Source organism: Oncorhynchus mykiss, chromosome 15 (genome assembly GCF_057628025.1).
Source record: "Oncorhynchus mykiss isolate SJ-2025 chromosome 15, ASM5762802v1, whole genome shotgun sequence".
NCBI lineage: Eukaryota > Metazoa > Chordata > Actinopteri > Salmoniformes > Salmonidae > Oncorhynchus > Oncorhynchus mykiss.
In genome coordinates this window covers 63615040-63632643 of record NC_143036.1, presented here as the reverse complement: position 1 = coordinate 63632643, position 17604 = coordinate 63615040, and the positions used below count along the sequence as shown (strand labels likewise).

The following is a 17604-nucleotide window of genomic DNA, read 5'->3' as shown; positions in this document are numbered from 1 at the left end:
TTTTTCTTAGCCAAGCCATTCTGCAGCTCCATTACATAATACTAGGGATAGTAAGGCTATTGAATTAATCATCGTAGCACAGCACTGTGCATCCAGCTCTTTACAGAGGGAGAGAGGAAGAGGATGAGGAGGTGGATACTACAGAGAGCACAGAGGAATGTTATACCTTTCTTTCTCTGTAGCCACATAAACAGGCGGACACAGTTTGAGAACCCAGTCTTGGAAGCCAAGAGGAGAGTCCAGCAACACCAGCAAATGCAAGAGCAGGGTCTGTCCTCGCTGCCCCTACCTACTATCTACAGAGGTAAGGCACCCTCTACCTCTACCCAATGTGTTAAGAGTTTGTGTAGGATTCTTGTGTGTAGATGTTTTCAGCTCTAGGGAAATGTCAGTCATCTTTGTGTTTGTGTATCACTCATTCTTCACAACTCCCTTTTCTTCGCTAACACTTCGCTAACACTTCGCTAACACTTTGCTAACACCAGCTTCTCTGTTCAGCACACGTTTACCACCCCACTAAGTTCATCGAGGCTGTCTGAGGTAAACCATGCTGTATAGGTTGAGAGGGTTTGTCTCTGTGTTAAATTGGCCTCTGTCAGTGAAGGGGTTTGTCTCCATGGTTACCCTTCCTGTACGCTGAAACGTGAAGGCAGTGACAGAAGAGAGGGGTAAAAAACATGAATATTTCCTCACATATAAACAAGGAGATAGAAAGGAAGTTTACTTGTGGGAGCAGCAGACAGTGCGTGGACTACTTTATCTCTGTCACAGTGGTAGAGGAGGTTCCACTCTCCGCCACGTTACCCACAGCCACCCTGGCCCACATCGGCCCGGCCCCGGAGCGCTGCCAGAGCCTCAGCGACCTCTCCCAGTCCCTCCCCCCGGGCCACCGGGTGTCGCTGTTGGACCTGCACACCCACATGCCCCCCGCCTCCACCACCAACTCCCCACTGCGGCGCCCCCACCGGGCGCGGAGGGATACGTCGTGCTTCCCACACCAGCATCTCCACCAGTCGCTGCACGCCTTTGTGGTAGAGCCGGCTGCTGTGGGTTGTAGCCCCCTGTGGTGCTCTCTCAGTAAGTAGGGCAGTGAGTAGTGATACAGGCTTGTTCTTCATCTGCCTGCACTGAGCTGCCGCGCTCTCTTTTCAAAGCATGCCTGCTTCCCCGGCAGACCCACGCTGGATCCCTCCTCATCTCAGGCGCTCGACTCGCTGCTTGACATGTTTGATGGCGCTACACTTCGTTGTGTCTTCCCCTCCTTACGTCTGGCGGCAGGCAGCAGAAACTGTAAACACCCTGCTCTATGTCTGGACGCCTGACAACAAACGTTGGCTTTAAGCAAACAGAGAGAGACGGGTGTGTGCCCCCTACTTGCCTTCCAAGGTGAACGGAGGGGAGATTGAATTGAGTGTGGCAAACCCTCGTTGGCTGAGTTTTCCCCTTTGCCGTGCCAGAGACTATTTCATGAATCCTGGCCTTCCACTTTTTGGTTCCCTGAGCATTGTTTTTTGGGCGGATGAAGCGAGCTCATGATTCTTCAGTGTTCCAACAGCATGTTGTTCCAGAATGTGAAGATCTCTCACTTGCTTCCCTCACCCCTCTGAGAAGGGAAATATACCAAGCTACTCCCATGGATGTAGATTATTCCCTGATGTTCTGCACTGAGTTTTTGCTCCAGCCTCTGAGTGTGTATTCAGTTAACAGAACCCTGGCGTAGGATGGGAGTGGAAGTGATGACAGTTTACATGGCTGTAGACGTTCAGTGGAAAGTCCTTGGCTGTGGCAGCTTGGAGCTGGAGCAAACACTGTCCCACCTGCATAAGTCAGCACCCAACCCTCACTGTTCTAACCCTGCCTACCCCTCCACCTACCCAGAAAGTATCCCTGTGTTCATGCAGCCCCTCCACCAAACAAGCCTCACCTCTACCATCCTATTGAATGATAAAATGGCCTTGCATCAGCATTTGTGGTGCATCATGCTCGCTTTGTAAAGGTCTAAGTATGATGTATGAGTGTATATTGTTTATTGATTGTGTGTGTGTGTCTATGTGTGTGTGTGTGTGTGTCCCTGTACACTTGTACTTGTGTGTGTTGTGTCTGCCTGTGTGCCTGTCTGTCCGTCCCTCCGTCTGTGTGTGTGTATGTGTGTGTTCTCCCTTACAGAGAAGCCCTTGTTCACACGGGACGCCACCCAGCTGAAGGGCAGCTTCCTGTCCACGGCCCTACAGAAAAGCAACATGGGTTTTGGCTTCACCATCATCGGAGGAGACGAGCCAGATGAGTTCCTGCAGGTCAAGAGTGTCATACCTGACGGCCCCGCTGCACAGGACGGAAAGATGGACACAGGTAAAACTGACCTCGTCTGAAAGATAGACACAGGTCAAACTGACCTCGTCTGAAAGATAGACACAGGTAAAACTGACCTCGTCTGAAAGATAGACACAGGTAAAACTGACCTCGTCTGAAAGATGGACACAGGTAAAACTGACCTCGTCTGAAAGATAGACACAGGTCAAACTGAGCTAGTCTGAAAGATGGACACAGGTCAAACTGACCTCGTCTGAAAGATGGACACGGGTCAAACTGACCTCGTCTGAAAGTTGGACACAGGTCAAACTGACCTCGTCTGAAAGATGGACACAGGTCAAACTGAACTAGTCTGAAAGATGGACACTGGTCAAACTGACCTCGTCTGAAAGATAGACACAGGTCAAACTGACCTCGTCTGAAAGATGGACACAGGTCAAACTGACCTCGTCTGAAAGATAGACACAGGTAAAACTGACCTCGTCTGAAAGATGGACACAGGTCAAACTGACCTCGTCTGAAAGATAGACACAGGTCAAACTGAGCTAGTCTAAAAGATGGACACAGGTAAAACTGACCTCGTCTGAAAGATGGACACAGGTCAAACTGACCTCGTCTGAAAGATGGACACAGGTCAAACTGACCTCGTCTGAAAGATGGACACAGGTCAAACTGACCTCGTCTGAAAGATAGACACAGGTAAAACTGACCTTGTCTGAAAGATAGACACTGGTCAAACTGACCTTGTCTGAAAGATGGACACAGGTCAAACTGAACTAGTCTGAAAGATGGACACAGGTCAAACTGAACTAGTCTAAAAGATGGACACAGGTCAAACTGAACTAGTCTAAAAGATGGACACAGGTCAAACTGAACTAGTCTAAAAGATGGACACAGGTCAAACTGAACTAGTCTGAAAGATGGACACAGGTCAAACTGAACTAGTCTAAAAGATGGACACAGGTCAAACTGAGCTAGTCTAAAAGATGGACACAGGTCAAACTGAGCTAGTCTGAAAGATGGACACAGGTCAAACTGAACTAGTCTAAAAGATGGACACAGGTCAAACTGAGCTAGTCTGAAAGATGGACACAGGTCAAACTGAACTAGTCTGAAAGATGGACACAGGTCAAACTGAACTAGTCTAAAAGATGGACACAGGTCAAACTGAAATAGTCTGAAAGATGGACACAGGTCAAACTGAACTAGTCTAAAAGATGGACACAGGTCAAACTGAAATAGTCTGAAAGATGGACACAGGTCAAACTGAACTAGTCTAAAAGATGGACACAGGTCAAACTGAAATAGTCTGAAAGATGGACACAGGTCAAACTGAGCTAGTCTGAAAGATGGACACAGGTCAAACTGAAATAGTCTGAAAGATGGACACAGGTCAAACTGAACTAGTCTAAAAGATGGACACAGGTCAAACTGAACTAGTCTGAAAGATGGACACAGGTCAAACTGAACTAGTCTAAAAGATGGACACAGGTCAAACTGAACTAGTCTACTCACATTGAACCACACACATTCATAACACAGACTTCTACACACACACAGTATTTACCCACATGTATTCTATACATACTGACAAACAGGTAAATGTATACATTACATGTACATGCTTACTTAAACGACACACGTACAAGACATGAACACGTACAGATAGCAAGAGAGTGTTTGGACTGGAAATGGCCTCTCCTTGAGTGTCTCAATGGGACAGTCTCTCTGAAACAATGTGACAGTCTATAGTGGTGACCCAGCAGGAGAGATAATCACTCTCTCTCTCTCTCTCTCTATATATATATATATATATATATAGTGGTGACCCAGCAGGAGAGATAATCTCTATTCCTCTCTATCTCTCTATCTATATATATATAGATAGATAGATAGATAGATAGATAATCTCTCTCTCTCTCTATATATATATATATATATATATATACAGTGCCTTGCGAAAGTATTCGGCCCCCTTGAACTTTGCGACCTTTTGCCACATTTCAGGCTTCAAACATAAAGATATAAAACTGTATTTTTTTGTGAAGAATCAACAGGTGGGACACAATCATGAAGTGGAACGACATTTATTGGATATTTCAAACTTTAACAAATCAAAAACTGAAAAATTGGGCGTGCAAAATTATTCAGCCCCCTTAAGTTAATACTTTGTAGTGCCACCTTTTGCTGCGATTACAGCTGTAAGTCGCTTGGGGTATGTCTCTATCAGTTTTGCACATCGAGAGACTGACATTTTTTCCGATTCCTCCTTGCAAAACATCTTGAGCTCAGTGAGGTTGGATGGAGAGTATTTGTGAACAGCAGTTTTCAGTTCTTTCCACAGATTCTCGATTGGATTCAGGTCTGGACTTTGACTTGGCCATTCTAACACCTGGATATGTTTATTTTTGAACCATTCCATTGTAGATTTTGCTTTATGTTTTGGATCATTGTCTTGTTGGAAGACAAATCTCCGTCCCAGTCTCAGGTCTTTTGCAGACTCCATCAGGTTTTCTTCCAGAATGGTCCTGTATTTGGCTCCATCCATCTTCCCATCAATTTTAACCATCTTCCCTGTCCCTGCTGAAGAAAAGCAGGCCCAAACCATGATGCTGCCACCACCATGTTTGACAGTGGGGATGGTGTGTTCAGCTGTGTTGCTTTTACACCAAACATAACGTTTTGCATTGTTGCCAAAAAGTTCAATTTTGGTTTCATCTGACCAGAGCACCTTCTTCCACATGTTTGGTGTGTCTCCCAGGTGGCTTGTGGCAAACTTTAAACGACACTTTTTATGGATATCTTTAAGAAATGGCTTTCTTCTTGCCACTCTTCCATAAAGGCCAGATTTGTGCAATATAGGACTGATTGTTGTCCTATGGACAGAGTCTCCCACCTCAGCTGTAGATCTCTGCAGTTCATCCAGAGTGATCATGGGCCTCTTGGCTGCATCTCTGATCAGTCTTCTCCTTGTATGAGCTGAAAGTTTAGAGGGACGGCCAGGTCTTGGTAGATTTGCAGTGGTCTGATACTCCTTCCATTTCAATATTATCGCTTGCACAGTGCTCCTTGGGATGTTTAAAGCTTGGGAAATCTTTTTGTATCCAAATCCGACTTTAAACTTCTTCACAACAGTATCTCGGACCTGCCTGGTGTGTTCCTTGTTCTTCATGATGCTCTCTGCGCTTTTAACGGACCTCTGAGACTATCACAGTGCAGGTGCATTTATACGGAGACTTGATTACACACAGGTGGATTGTATTTATCATCATTAGTCATTTAGGTCAACATTGGATCATTCAGAGATCCTCACTGAACTTCTGGAGAGAGTTTGCTGAAAGTAAAGGGGCTGAATAATTTTGCACGCCCATTTTTTCAGTTTTTGATTTGTTAAAAAAGTTTGAAATATCCAATAAATGTCGTTCCGCTTCATGATTGTGTCCCACTTGTTGTTGATTCTTCACAAAAAAATACAGTTTTATATCTTTATGTTTGAAGCCTGAAATGTGGCAAAAGGTCGCAAAGTTCAAGGGGGGCGAATACTTTCGCAAGGCACTGTATCTATCTATCTATCTATCTATCTATCTATCTATATATATATATATATATATATATATATATATATATATATATATATATATATATATATATATATATATAGTGGTGACCCAGCAGGAGAGTTCATCTCTCTCTCTCTGCACATGTGTGTGGGGTGCAGTGTGTGTGCGAACTTGCCTGCAAGACTGTTTGGGTGCACATGTGTGTGCGTGCGGGGCTGAGTTTGTCCATTAATCACTGTAAGGTTTCTTAACACCATAACTCCTGGCCCTGCCTGTGCTCCCCGGGCTGCATGGGACACACACACACTCACACACTGAGAAACTAGCCAAGTGCACTAAAAGTCAGCAGGGGAATATAACTCTGGAAGTCCTGTCAATGCTCTCTGCATGGCCCTGAGTATTTATAAACTACTCTGCATGGCCCTGTGTATTTATAAACTACTCTGCATGGCCCTGAGTATTTATAAACTACTCTGCATGGCCCTGTGTATTTATAAACCTCTCTGCATGGCCCTGTGTATTTATAAACTACTCTGCATGGCCCTGTGTATTTATAAACTACTCTGCATGGCCCTGTGTATTTATAAACTACTCTGCATGGCCCTGTGTATTTATAAACTACTCTGCATTACTAGATTGGACCAAGTGCAGTATTTTCCCTGACTCATTCATCAGTGCCTTGACCTGGTTGTACTGTACTATAATGTACTGTAGTATACTGTACTGTAGTATACCGTACTATACTGTACAATACTATACTGTACTGTAGTATACCGTACTATACTGTACAATACTATACTGTACTGTAGTATGCTGTACTGTATAGTGTTGGCTGATACAGTAGTTGATGGGTCATTTCAGGTCAGACTAGATGGTACATTTTACATTGTGAGATGATCATATGTTTCATGTGCCACAATATATCATGTGGAACTATTACAATGTATGATACACTATAATGTAGCTATTCAAATTATAGCCGAGTCAGACCATTACTGCTTTTCCAGCTGGTAGATAGGTATTATTACTTAGGTGGTGTACAGACCATTTTCGACCAACTTTTTCTTGGCGATACTTCCTCAATTCCCGACTTGGAAGATAACGCATGTCTTCTAAACTTCCATGGATAGTTGCAGCTGGTTGAATTTAGAAAATGCTTCCTTATTAATTTAAATATTTTTTTTGTTCCATGATGTAATCCAACACCGCCAACTTGTCTATTTCAAATATTTTCAAATCTCATTGAGACAGGTGGATGTCCACCCCAAAATGTCTTATGTCATGTGCGTGACTCAGAAATCAATCGTCGTGTTGAATGGCATTCACCTGTCTCGATCAATGAGAAGATTTGAAATAGACAAGATGTCAGTGTACACATTGTTGTATTTACTTCATGGAGAAAAACCTTTAAAATGACAGAGCATTTTCTAAATTCAAACAAACCACCTGCAACTATCCATGGAAGTTTTGAAAACATGCGTTGTCTTCCAAGTCGGGAATTGAGGAAGTATTGCCAAGTAAAGGTTGCAATAATGTCCATCAGCCAGCTGGAACAGATCAGTAATGGTCTGATTAGGCAATATTTTTAATAGCTAGGTATACTATCTATTCTGTGGTCCTCCCAACGTTCTCCTCCCATCCTCTCCTCTCCTCTCCTCTCCTCTCCTCTCCTCTCCTCTCCTCTCCTCTCCTCTCCAGACTCAGTGGCCTAGTTAAGCTGTGTTGGATTCTAGCAGCTCATCGTTAATAGAGGGAGAGAGAGAAACCAGGCCTGTGGAAGTGTGAAATTCCCCATTTCAGAAGGATTATTTGTCGCTCTCTGTCCGTTCACACACACACACACACACACACACACACTCGCACTGTACACACGGCCTCTTCTGCCTGCTTCGCTACATGGTTGCAGACCCAGAGAAATGTGTTGAGGAAAAACATATGATACCATCTCTTTCAGCCGGGACACAGTGGTTAGATGTGACACTGTATTTGTTAGAGGGAAAGCACAGTATTTTTCATGTTAAAGTAAGTGACCTTATACAGTGACCTGGAATGTACAGTATTGGAGGAGGATAAAGTGACACGGTATGTGATGGGGTCCATTGACATAGCGTTGGGTTCATGCAATCAAACCAATAGCAACGTACCTTTGTTTCCACAACTAAACCCACACACGTACCCTTCTCTAAAAACTTAAAGCATCTGCCTGTGAAGGGAAGCTACCTACTATTCTTAAAGGTGACTCACCACCTGGATTCGGTCTTATGGAGCAACATTTGAAATTGTGTATTTTACATTGGATACAAGTAGAGACTCAGAGCTACAAAATGGTGTGTCATACACTAAAATGGTGTATCATACACTGCATTTTTGAGGAACAATGGGAAAGTAATTCTGCTTTGAAAGTTGATGAACTTGTAAACTCACTTTTGAGAAAATGGCCATTGAATGTTTTGGTATCTAGTGATGAGCTCTTTTTTGTCTACACCCATTCAGCATCGTTCACAACCTTTAGCCCCACCCATCTCGTTTCGCTCTCGGAGCATTTGCTTACCTCCTGGATAACATGAAGACAGCCTAACCAGCTCTGCTGGCAACAATTTCATTACGCTTTTTTGCGGACGTTTACTGACATCGGCCATATTCAACGGGTGTTGTGCACTTTAGCAAAAGACATGTAGCTAGCTAGCTAGGTAAACAATGAACCTAGCTAGGTAAACAGCGTGTATGATTACACACACAATTACACACACAAGCTAACGAGCCAGCCAGCTAACGTTATCTAGGTAAACAACAATGAACACGATGCCAAATCATGTCATTACTACCCTGTATGAATATGCTGGGAGCTAACTAACCAGGTTCAATGATAGCTAGCTAACATTAGGCTCTAACTATAAAAGCAAACGGCTCTGGGATACCACTAACGTCAGCCAGGGAGCCAACCAGCTGACATTAGCTAGCTAGCTAGCGAACAGTACACTTTAACTGGAAATGAAACCACTTTCTGTCAAAATTAGAAATGTTTAATATCTGAAAATGTAGCTAGCCAACGCTAGACTATCTTACCTGTATACATCATTATGCATGATGGATGCGTCTCCCTATCACGGATGCCATGCCACGGTTGCCCTTAGTTTGAAGATGTAATCCGGAGACAGGTGTTTTCTCATACTCTAATTCCACTGATTTCAAAACTTGATCCTCCAGAAAGTGGAGAGCAACACGTATGCAGCTCCACTACACAACACGTTTTTTTAAAAGCCACGTTCGACACGATTACCAACACAGACTGACCAGCTCAAATAGACAAAAGCCTTCTATATGACAGACCAATCCGAACTTCTCTCTCGGCATGTCCAGCCCCCTCATTATCTCAACCAATCATGGCTAGTGGGAAGATTGCTGTCTTTTTCTGCGGCTTAACCAACAAGGCTCGTAATTTTAAAACAATTATTCGTATTTACAGATGGCATACAAGTTTGTTATTAAGGAATGAAAGTTCACAGGTTCGAGAAGGCATTTTGATAAACAAATACTTTTTTACATTCAAACGTCTCTCTTGTGAAGTCGTGACTTGCGACATATGCCTAGTTTCCTGAATCGGGTCACATAGACTAAAAAGCTGTTCTGCAGTGACAGCAGTGCAGTGCTGTGGGGTCAGTAGTGCATTTGCAGTGCTGTGGTTGTCACTGTGTCATCATCAGTGCTAATGCTCTCTCTCTCACTTTCTCTATTCATCTCTCTCTCTCTCCCTCTCTCTCTTTCTCCATATCTCGCTCTCTGTCGTTTTCTTTCTGTCTGTGTGTGTATGTGCCAATGGTCCAGATGGTCACTCTGTCCTGCGCCATGGACACATATGGCATCCACTGCAGTCAGAACCCCCCTACTGGGGACACTTTAACACTATGATATGATGGGCTGTTCTTGGCAGGAGGAGGGTGTCTCCTGTTCCATACTGTTGAACGACCATTAGTAGAAGATAGATGTTATTAGACTTTGGAGATGGGCGTAATGGGAGGGATGGAAGCATCATGGTCCTTGGTGCTAGATAGTGTGTTTCTATTGGTCAGGTCATAGTGTGGAGGTTGGAGGACATTGGTGATTTAAGACGTAGGGTAATGTGGAGTAGAGGTTCGTGATTGTTTTGAGAAAGAACTAGAAGTCAAATAAAAGCAGAGGATAGTGTGTGTGTGTGTGTGTGTGTGTGTGTGTGTGTGTGTGTGTGTGTGTGTGTGTGTGTGTGTGTGTGTGTGTGTGTGGCACTGTGTGAGTGTGTTCGTATGTAGGCGCATGCATATTTGGTGTGTGAGAAAATGCGAGTGAAATCCTGCAGTGGTGTCCCTCCTCGTCACCCGTCATAAAGAATGATTTCCTGGGCCACTGCGGCCAGGGCATGATGAGGTCATGGCGCCATCATTTGTTTTCCAGGAGCGTGTGAAGCTATTGATTGTGACACCAGGGCTCCAGGCAAATGTCGTCCATATTTACCCAGATTAATTAAACAGTCCTGCTTCCGCACGTCACACTGCCTCCAGGAATACGTTAACGCTAGCTCTGTCAATATGAATCTGCATTTAAACTCTGAACGCGTTCTGTCTCCACACAAAAAGGAAATGACAATGACAGGGTATGCTAAGTAGACTGGTTCCCAGGTCTGTTTGTGCTGAGTTGCAAACGTCTATGGTAATTGTGCATACATCTCTCTCTCTCTCTCTCTCTCTCTCTCCCTCTCCCTCTCTCTATCCCTTTCTCTCCCTCTCTCTCTCTCCTTCTCTCTCATTGGCATAATAATTATGCTTACAATTGAAAAATAATGATTGTCATTATAAACCTGGGCAGTGCGTTTTGGCGATACTGAAATTAAATATGGATGCCACCTTGTGTTCTCCGTCTTAATCAACATCCTTTGAAATATAGAGCCGTATCTCACCTGACAGAACACAAAATACAATATTAAATTGAATACAGCACCGGAGACCGAGATATGGCACTTTGTCAGAGCGAGAGAGAGCTAGTGTGTATTAATTGTCAATAAATAGTTGAGTTATCTGCATAGCTGCAAGTGTGTAGTGTACAGTGATGAGGTGTGGCAAATCTCACTTGTTTGTCCACCACACAATTCACTGACTAGTGTATTTCTGTGCCTAATGGTTTTGTCCATTATCTGACGTCTAATTCAGGTATAATAATGCTGGAACCTATTCAGTAAAATGCAACGTTCAGATTACATTTTAGATAGAAATGTAGCGTATTGATACTGAGACAAAGATAGATTCTGCATGATAAAGAACCATGCTTGTTCTACACAATATTGAATAAGCCCTATTGAACACCCTATAGGTCTTTGTTTTTGGCGGTCTATTTGGCCTTGATTGGCTGTGTGTCTCCCCTCCTCCAGGTGATGTCATCGTGTACATCAATGACGTGTGTGTCCTGGGCACCACCCATGCCGACGTGGTCAAGCTGTTCCAGTCAGTGCCCATCGGGCAGAGCGTAACCCTGGTACTTTGCCGTGGCTACCAGCTGCCCTACGACCCCGAGGACCCGGGCGCCAGCGCCGGCGCCACCACCACCCTCCTCTCCCCCCTGGGCCTGATGGAGCAGCGCCCCCTCCTGGTCAATGGACGCTCCAACTACGACAGCTACATGGACTACATCTCGCGCACGGCACGTTTCGTCCAGGAGCACGGTGACCAACATCTCAACGCCCACCACCACCATCAACCCCCTCCGCCGCCGCACCCCGGCGACACCCACCTGGACGGCTCCTCCCTGACGCCCGGTGGGCCGCACGGCGAGGACTCTGTGTCCATGGCGTCATCGGGGGCGACGCAGACGGAGCTGCTGACGCTGACCATGGTGAAGGGGGCGGAAGGGTTCGGGTTCACCATCGCAGACAGCCCTACGGGCCAGAGGGTGAAGCAGGTGCTGGAGCCCCAGGGGTGTCCTGGTCTGTGTGAGGGGGACCTGATCGTAGACATCAACCAGCAGGGAGTGCAGGGCCTCAGTCACACCCAGGTGGTGGAGCTGCTCAAGGAGTGTGCCGTCGGGGCTGAGACAAGCCTGGTCATCCAGAGGGGTGGAGGAGGTAAGAATAACCCTGGGGCCTCCATAACCGGCTGGCTACTTCCTGTCTTTCTTTCCATGTAGCAGAGTTTCTTCATATACCCATCTCTATCTCTCTCTCTGTCTCTGTCTGTACAGTCATGGCCAAAAGTTTTGAGAATGACACAAATATACATTTTCACAAAGTCTGCTGCCTCAGTTTGTATGATGGCAATTTGCATATACACCAGAATGTTGTGAAGAGTGATCAGATGAATTGCAATCAATTGCAAAGTCCCTCTTTGCCATGCAAATGAACTGATTCCCAAAAAAACATTTCCACTGCATTTCAGCCCTGCCACAAAAGGACCAGCTGACATCATGTTAGGGATTCTCTCATTAACACAGGTGTGAGTGTTGATGAGGACAAGCCTGTAAATCACTATTTTATGCTGATTGAGTTTGAATAACAGACTGGAAGCTTCAAAAGGAGGGTGGTGCTTGGAATCATTGTTATTCCTCTGTCAACCATGGTTACCTTCAAGGAAACACTTGCCGTCATCATTGCTTTGCACAAAAAGGGCTTCACAGGCAAGGATATTGCTGCCAGTAAGATTGCACCTAAATTAACCATTTATCAGATCATCAAGAACTTCAAGGAAAGCGGTTCAATTGTTGTGAAGAAGGCTTCAGGGTGCCCAAGAAAGTCCAGCAAGCGCCAGGACCGTCTCCTAAAGTTGATTCAGCTATGGGATCGGGGCACCACCAGTACAGAGCTTGCTCAGGAATGGCAGCAGGCAGGTGTAAGTGCATCTGCACGCACAGTGAGGCGGAAACATTTGGAGGATGGCCTGGTGGCAAGAAGGGCTGCAAAGAAGCAGCTTCTCTCCAGGAAAAACATCAGGGACAGACTGATATTCTGCAAAAGGTACAGGGATTGGATTGCTGAGGACTGGGGTAAATACATTTTTTCTGATGAATCCCCTTTCCGATTGTGGGGGCATCCGGAAAAAAGCTTGTCCGGAGAAGACAAGGTGAGCGCTACCATCAGTCCTGTGTCATACCAACAGTAAAGCATCCTGAGACCATTCGTGTGTGGGGTTGCTTCTCAGCCAAGGGAGTGGGCTCACTCACAATTTTGCCAAAGAACACAGCCATGAATAAAGAATGGAACCAACACATCCTCCGAGAGCAACTTCTCCCAACCATCCAGGAACAGTTTGGTGACGAACAAGGCCTTTTCCAGCATGATGGAGCACCTTGCCATAATGCAAAAGTGATAACTAAGTGGCTGGGGGAACAAAACATCAATATTTTGGGTCCATGGCCAGGAAACTCCCCAGACCTTAATCCCATCGAGAACTTGTGGTCAATCCTCAAGAGGCGGGTGGACAAACAAAAACCCACAAATTCTGACAAACTCCAAGCATTGATTATGCAAGAATGGGCTGCCCTCAATATGGCCCAGAAGTTAATTGACACCATGCCAGGGTGGATTGCAGAGGTCTTGAAAAAGAAGGGTCAACACTGCAAATATTGACTCTTTGCATCAATTTCATGTAACTGTCAATAAAAGCCTTTGACACTTATGAAATGCTTGTAATTACACTTCAGTATTCCATAGTAACATCTGACAAAAAATATCTAAAGACACTGAAGCAGCAAACTCTGTGGAAATTAATATTTGTGTCATTCTCGAAACTTTCTCAAAGCTCTCTCACACTGTCTTTCTCCTCCTTTTACTCTATATCTCTCTCTCTTTTCCTGGTGACCTGGTCCAGGTGAGTGTGTGTGTCCTGTCTGTGTGTGTCCTGTCCTAAGACCACAGAAACCCATTATACAGTACGGCCGTGTTTAACTGACACACAGCTACTCTCACGTGATCTTTACTCTACTTTACTTTACTTACTAGGGAGAAAAAGTGCTTACCTTCCGTTTACTCTGAAGGACTCATGTTGTGCATATTTAGCTTGCTCTCTTTCTTTGGCATCTGAACAGAGATTTTATTGATTACATTTCCTGCTTGATAAAAACTCTGACTCACATTAAAGGTGTTTCAGTTTTTCTATTTGTACTGCGACCTTTCTTTTAGACAAGTTTAGTATGTGTGCAGAGTCTAGACTTTTGTGTGCAGAAAATTACAGCCAAAATAAAAAGACAATGACGTGAGCAAGATATAAGCTGCTACCCTTACTAACATACTGTATACTACATACTTAGTGAGTATATACTACATACTACATACTATTAGTTCATTTTAGTATACTGTAAACGAACAGTATCCTTTCAGTTGAGCGTACTAACTCTGCGCCTGTCTACCGAAAGTTGATGCTGTTGCTATGCAAGATTTTATTTGGAACCCAATAGCACTGTGGTCACCGATTCAATTTCCTGCTTGATAAAAACACTGACTCATTTTCAAGGTGTCTGTTTTCTATTTGCTCTGCAACCTTTCTTTTAGAAAAAGTATGTAAGACTTTTGTGTGCAGAGAATTACAGCGTGAAATAAATAGACGATGACCTGATCAGGATATTGAATGTTAACAAGCCACCGCTAGTTGCTAATTCGCACTATAGTGCTTTTATTTCCGTCTTGTTTGTCTGAGAGAAAGGCCTGCTAACAGACAACATGTAACAGGCTGCTAACAGACAACATTTAACAGGCTGCTAACAGACAACATTTAACAGGCTGCTAACAGACAACATTTAACAGGCTGCTAACAGACAACATTTAACAGGCTGCTAACAGACAACATTTAACAGGCTGCTAACAGACAACATTTAACAGGCTGCTAACAGACAACATGTAACAGGCTGCTAACAGACAACATGTAACAGGCTGCTAACAGACAACATGTAACAGGCTGCTAACAGACAACGTGACAGGCTGCTAACAGACAACATGTGACAGGCTGCTAACAGACAACATGTAACAGGCTGCTAACAGGCAACATGTTACAAGCTGCTAACAGGCAACATGTAACGAGCTGCTAACAGGCAACATGTAACAAGCTGCTAACAGGCAACATGTAACAAGCTGCTAACAGGCAACATGTAACAAGCTGCTAACAGGCAACATGTAACAAGCTGCTAACAGGCAACATGTAACAAGCTGCTAACAGACAACATGTAACAGGCTGCTAACAGGAAACATGTAACTAGCTGCTAACAGGCAACATGTAACGGGCTGCTAACAGACATGTAACAGGCTGCTAACAGGAAACATGTAACTAGCTGCTAACAGGCAACATGTAACAAGCTGCTAACAGACAACATGTAACAAGCTGCTAACAGACAACATGTAACAGGCTGCTAACAGACAACATGTAACAGGCTGCTAACAGGCAACATGTAACAGGCTGCTAACAGGCAACATGTAACATGCTGCTAACAGGCAACATGTATCAGGCTGCTAACAGGCAACATGTATCAGGCTGCTAACAGGCAACATGTTACGAGCTGCTAACAGGCAACATGTAACGAGCTGCTAACAGGCAACATGTAACAAGCTGCTAACAGGCAACATGTAACAAGCTGCTAACAGGCAACATGTAACAAGCTGCTAACAGGCAACATGTAACAAGCTGCTAACAGGCAACATGTAACAAGCTGCTAACAGGCAACATGTAACAAGCTGCTAACAGGAAACATGTAACTAGCTGCTAACAGGAAACATGTAACTAGCTGCTAACAGGCAACATGTAACAAGCTGCTAACAGACAACATGTAACAAGCTGCTAACAGACAACATGTAACAGGCTGCTAACAGGCAACATGTAACAGGCTGCTAACAGGCAACATGTAACATGCTGCTAACAGGCAACATGTATCAGGCTGCTAACAGGCAACATGTATCAGGCTGCTAACAGGCTAGCCATCTTTATCTGAGTCATACTATGATTCTCCTCTTGTTTCCTCAAGGATGATTGGAGTGTTGTATTGTATAGAGGATCACATCAGATAGATCAGTTATATGAATGCTGTGCTTATACTGTACAGGTACATTACTTGGGCTAGAATTGGGGTAGGAAATCTGATACAATTTTATATGGAACTCAATGTCACTGGTCAAAGTCAGAAAATTGTCCCTTTCTAATATAAGGTAGAAACCCTCTACTTGATGGACCTTGTTTAATGTGACGTCAGTATGGTTTTGTATCATTCAGGGGAGAGAGGGAGTGATTCCATCCACCGTAGAGGTTAATAGCAGGACATGAGTTGTAGTTAAGCCTACCGTGATCAGGAAGCTCCCATTAATCCTCCTGCCCTATTGAAGTGTGGAGTCAGTGATTACAATAATGCTCCACAATGACTCAGCTACAATAATGCCCCCCCACCCCCCCACCTCCCCCACCCCCACACCCCGTCAATAATTGTTGATCAACTGGTAGAAGACTAATAGTCAGAGAGCCAGGCAGATAGCTCCATTGTGACTAACTTACAGAGAAAGGTCAATGTAATTTTAGGAATTGATTTCCTGTCAGTTGCACATTTCTTTATTAGGCTGGCATGTAATCCAGGGCCCCACAGAGCGCATGTGAACAGAATGAGAAACAGAGGGAAGGAGGAAGCAGGGGAATGGAGGAGAGAAGAAAGCAGAAGATGTGAGACCAGGAAGTGGAGAAAGGGATTGGGTGCTGAGAGGGTTAAGTCACTTTTGTCTCATGAGGGATGCCCAATACACACACACACACACACACACACAGAGAGAGCCTCCCATCTGTGTGGTAGTCGGACCCTGGCGGTCGAGCAGAGCTGGAGGTCAAAAGGAGTGCGCTCTCCTAGAAGTGCTGCCTGCTGGCCCATGAAGAAGCTAGCTAACTGATGTAGATTTAGTCACATTACATCAAACCCACTTAGCACCATTTAGCTCCTCCACGCCACCACCCATACCACATTGACTGGGGAGGCAGTCATAAACTAATTTTTCTTCCATTAGGATTTTTTCAGTGATTGAATTGGAATTTCAATTCACCTCATGTCCTAACTTGAACTGAATTGGAATGGAAATGACCTCAACCCCTGCAGCCAATAGCTCACACTCCCTCCCGGCTCCCAGATCTTAACTTCTGTTGCTTCGGGTGAAAACAGAAAAAATATCTTTCCATCCCTTCAAACCAATCAGGGATGAGAGCTTCCAGCGTTTAGCCAGGCCATTACGGCCCTAATAAAACTGTCACCATTCCATTGAAATGATGTTCCAGCTCTTAATGCGCAGCGATTTGGCTGGGCTGTCAGGGAACTGGACCCAGGCCATACATTCTAATTAAAATGGCCCTTGTCTCGGTCCCTGAGGACCTGTGCCTCCACTCAACTCACTGCCCAGAGAGAGAGTATAGAGGTGATCGCCAATGTCTGTCTGTCTCACCACATTACACATAACTAGCAAACACGTCCTCTCTTCTCATTGACTCTCAAATGGCTTGTTTGTGTCATGGCACATACACACAGACACACACACATACACACAGCTCATCTATTTGGTGAACACTCTCAAACTGCGAGAGAGAGCAGAGGGAGGACTAGCTAACTTGTTGATTATGCATTGGCTCTGTCCATTGTGCAGCAGTGTGTGTATGAGCGTGCGTGTGCGTGTGTGTGTGTGTGTGTGTGGTGGGCCCAGATGGTTGTGTGGCTAGCACTGGCATGCGGCTCATCTAATAACAGTTAGACGGCTCCAGACGTGTCT

The 17604-nt window shown here is 44.7% G+C and overlaps 1 protein-coding gene across 12 annotated transcripts in view; it reads left to right on the top strand.

Annotated features, from left to right (window-relative positions):
• Window positions 1-17604, top strand: part of LOC110490483 (membrane-associated guanylate kinase, WW and PDZ domain-containing protein 2) — a 295215-nt gene that overhangs the window by 238100 nt on the left and 39511 nt on the right. For 11 of the 12 annotated variants that reach the window (XM_090200765.1, XM_090200764.1, XM_090200763.1 and 8 more), the window contains exons 8-10: window positions 183-304; window positions 2167-2349; window positions 11269-11958. In XM_090200765.1, coding sequence (XP_090056891.1) covers window positions 183-304; window positions 2167-2349; window positions 11269-11958 — 995 coding nt within the window. Of the gene's footprint in view, window positions 1-182; window positions 305-771; window positions 1078-2166; window positions 2350-11268; window positions 11959-17604 lie in introns of all 12 variants that reach the window. The other variant, XM_090200773.1, reaches the window with a different exon arrangement.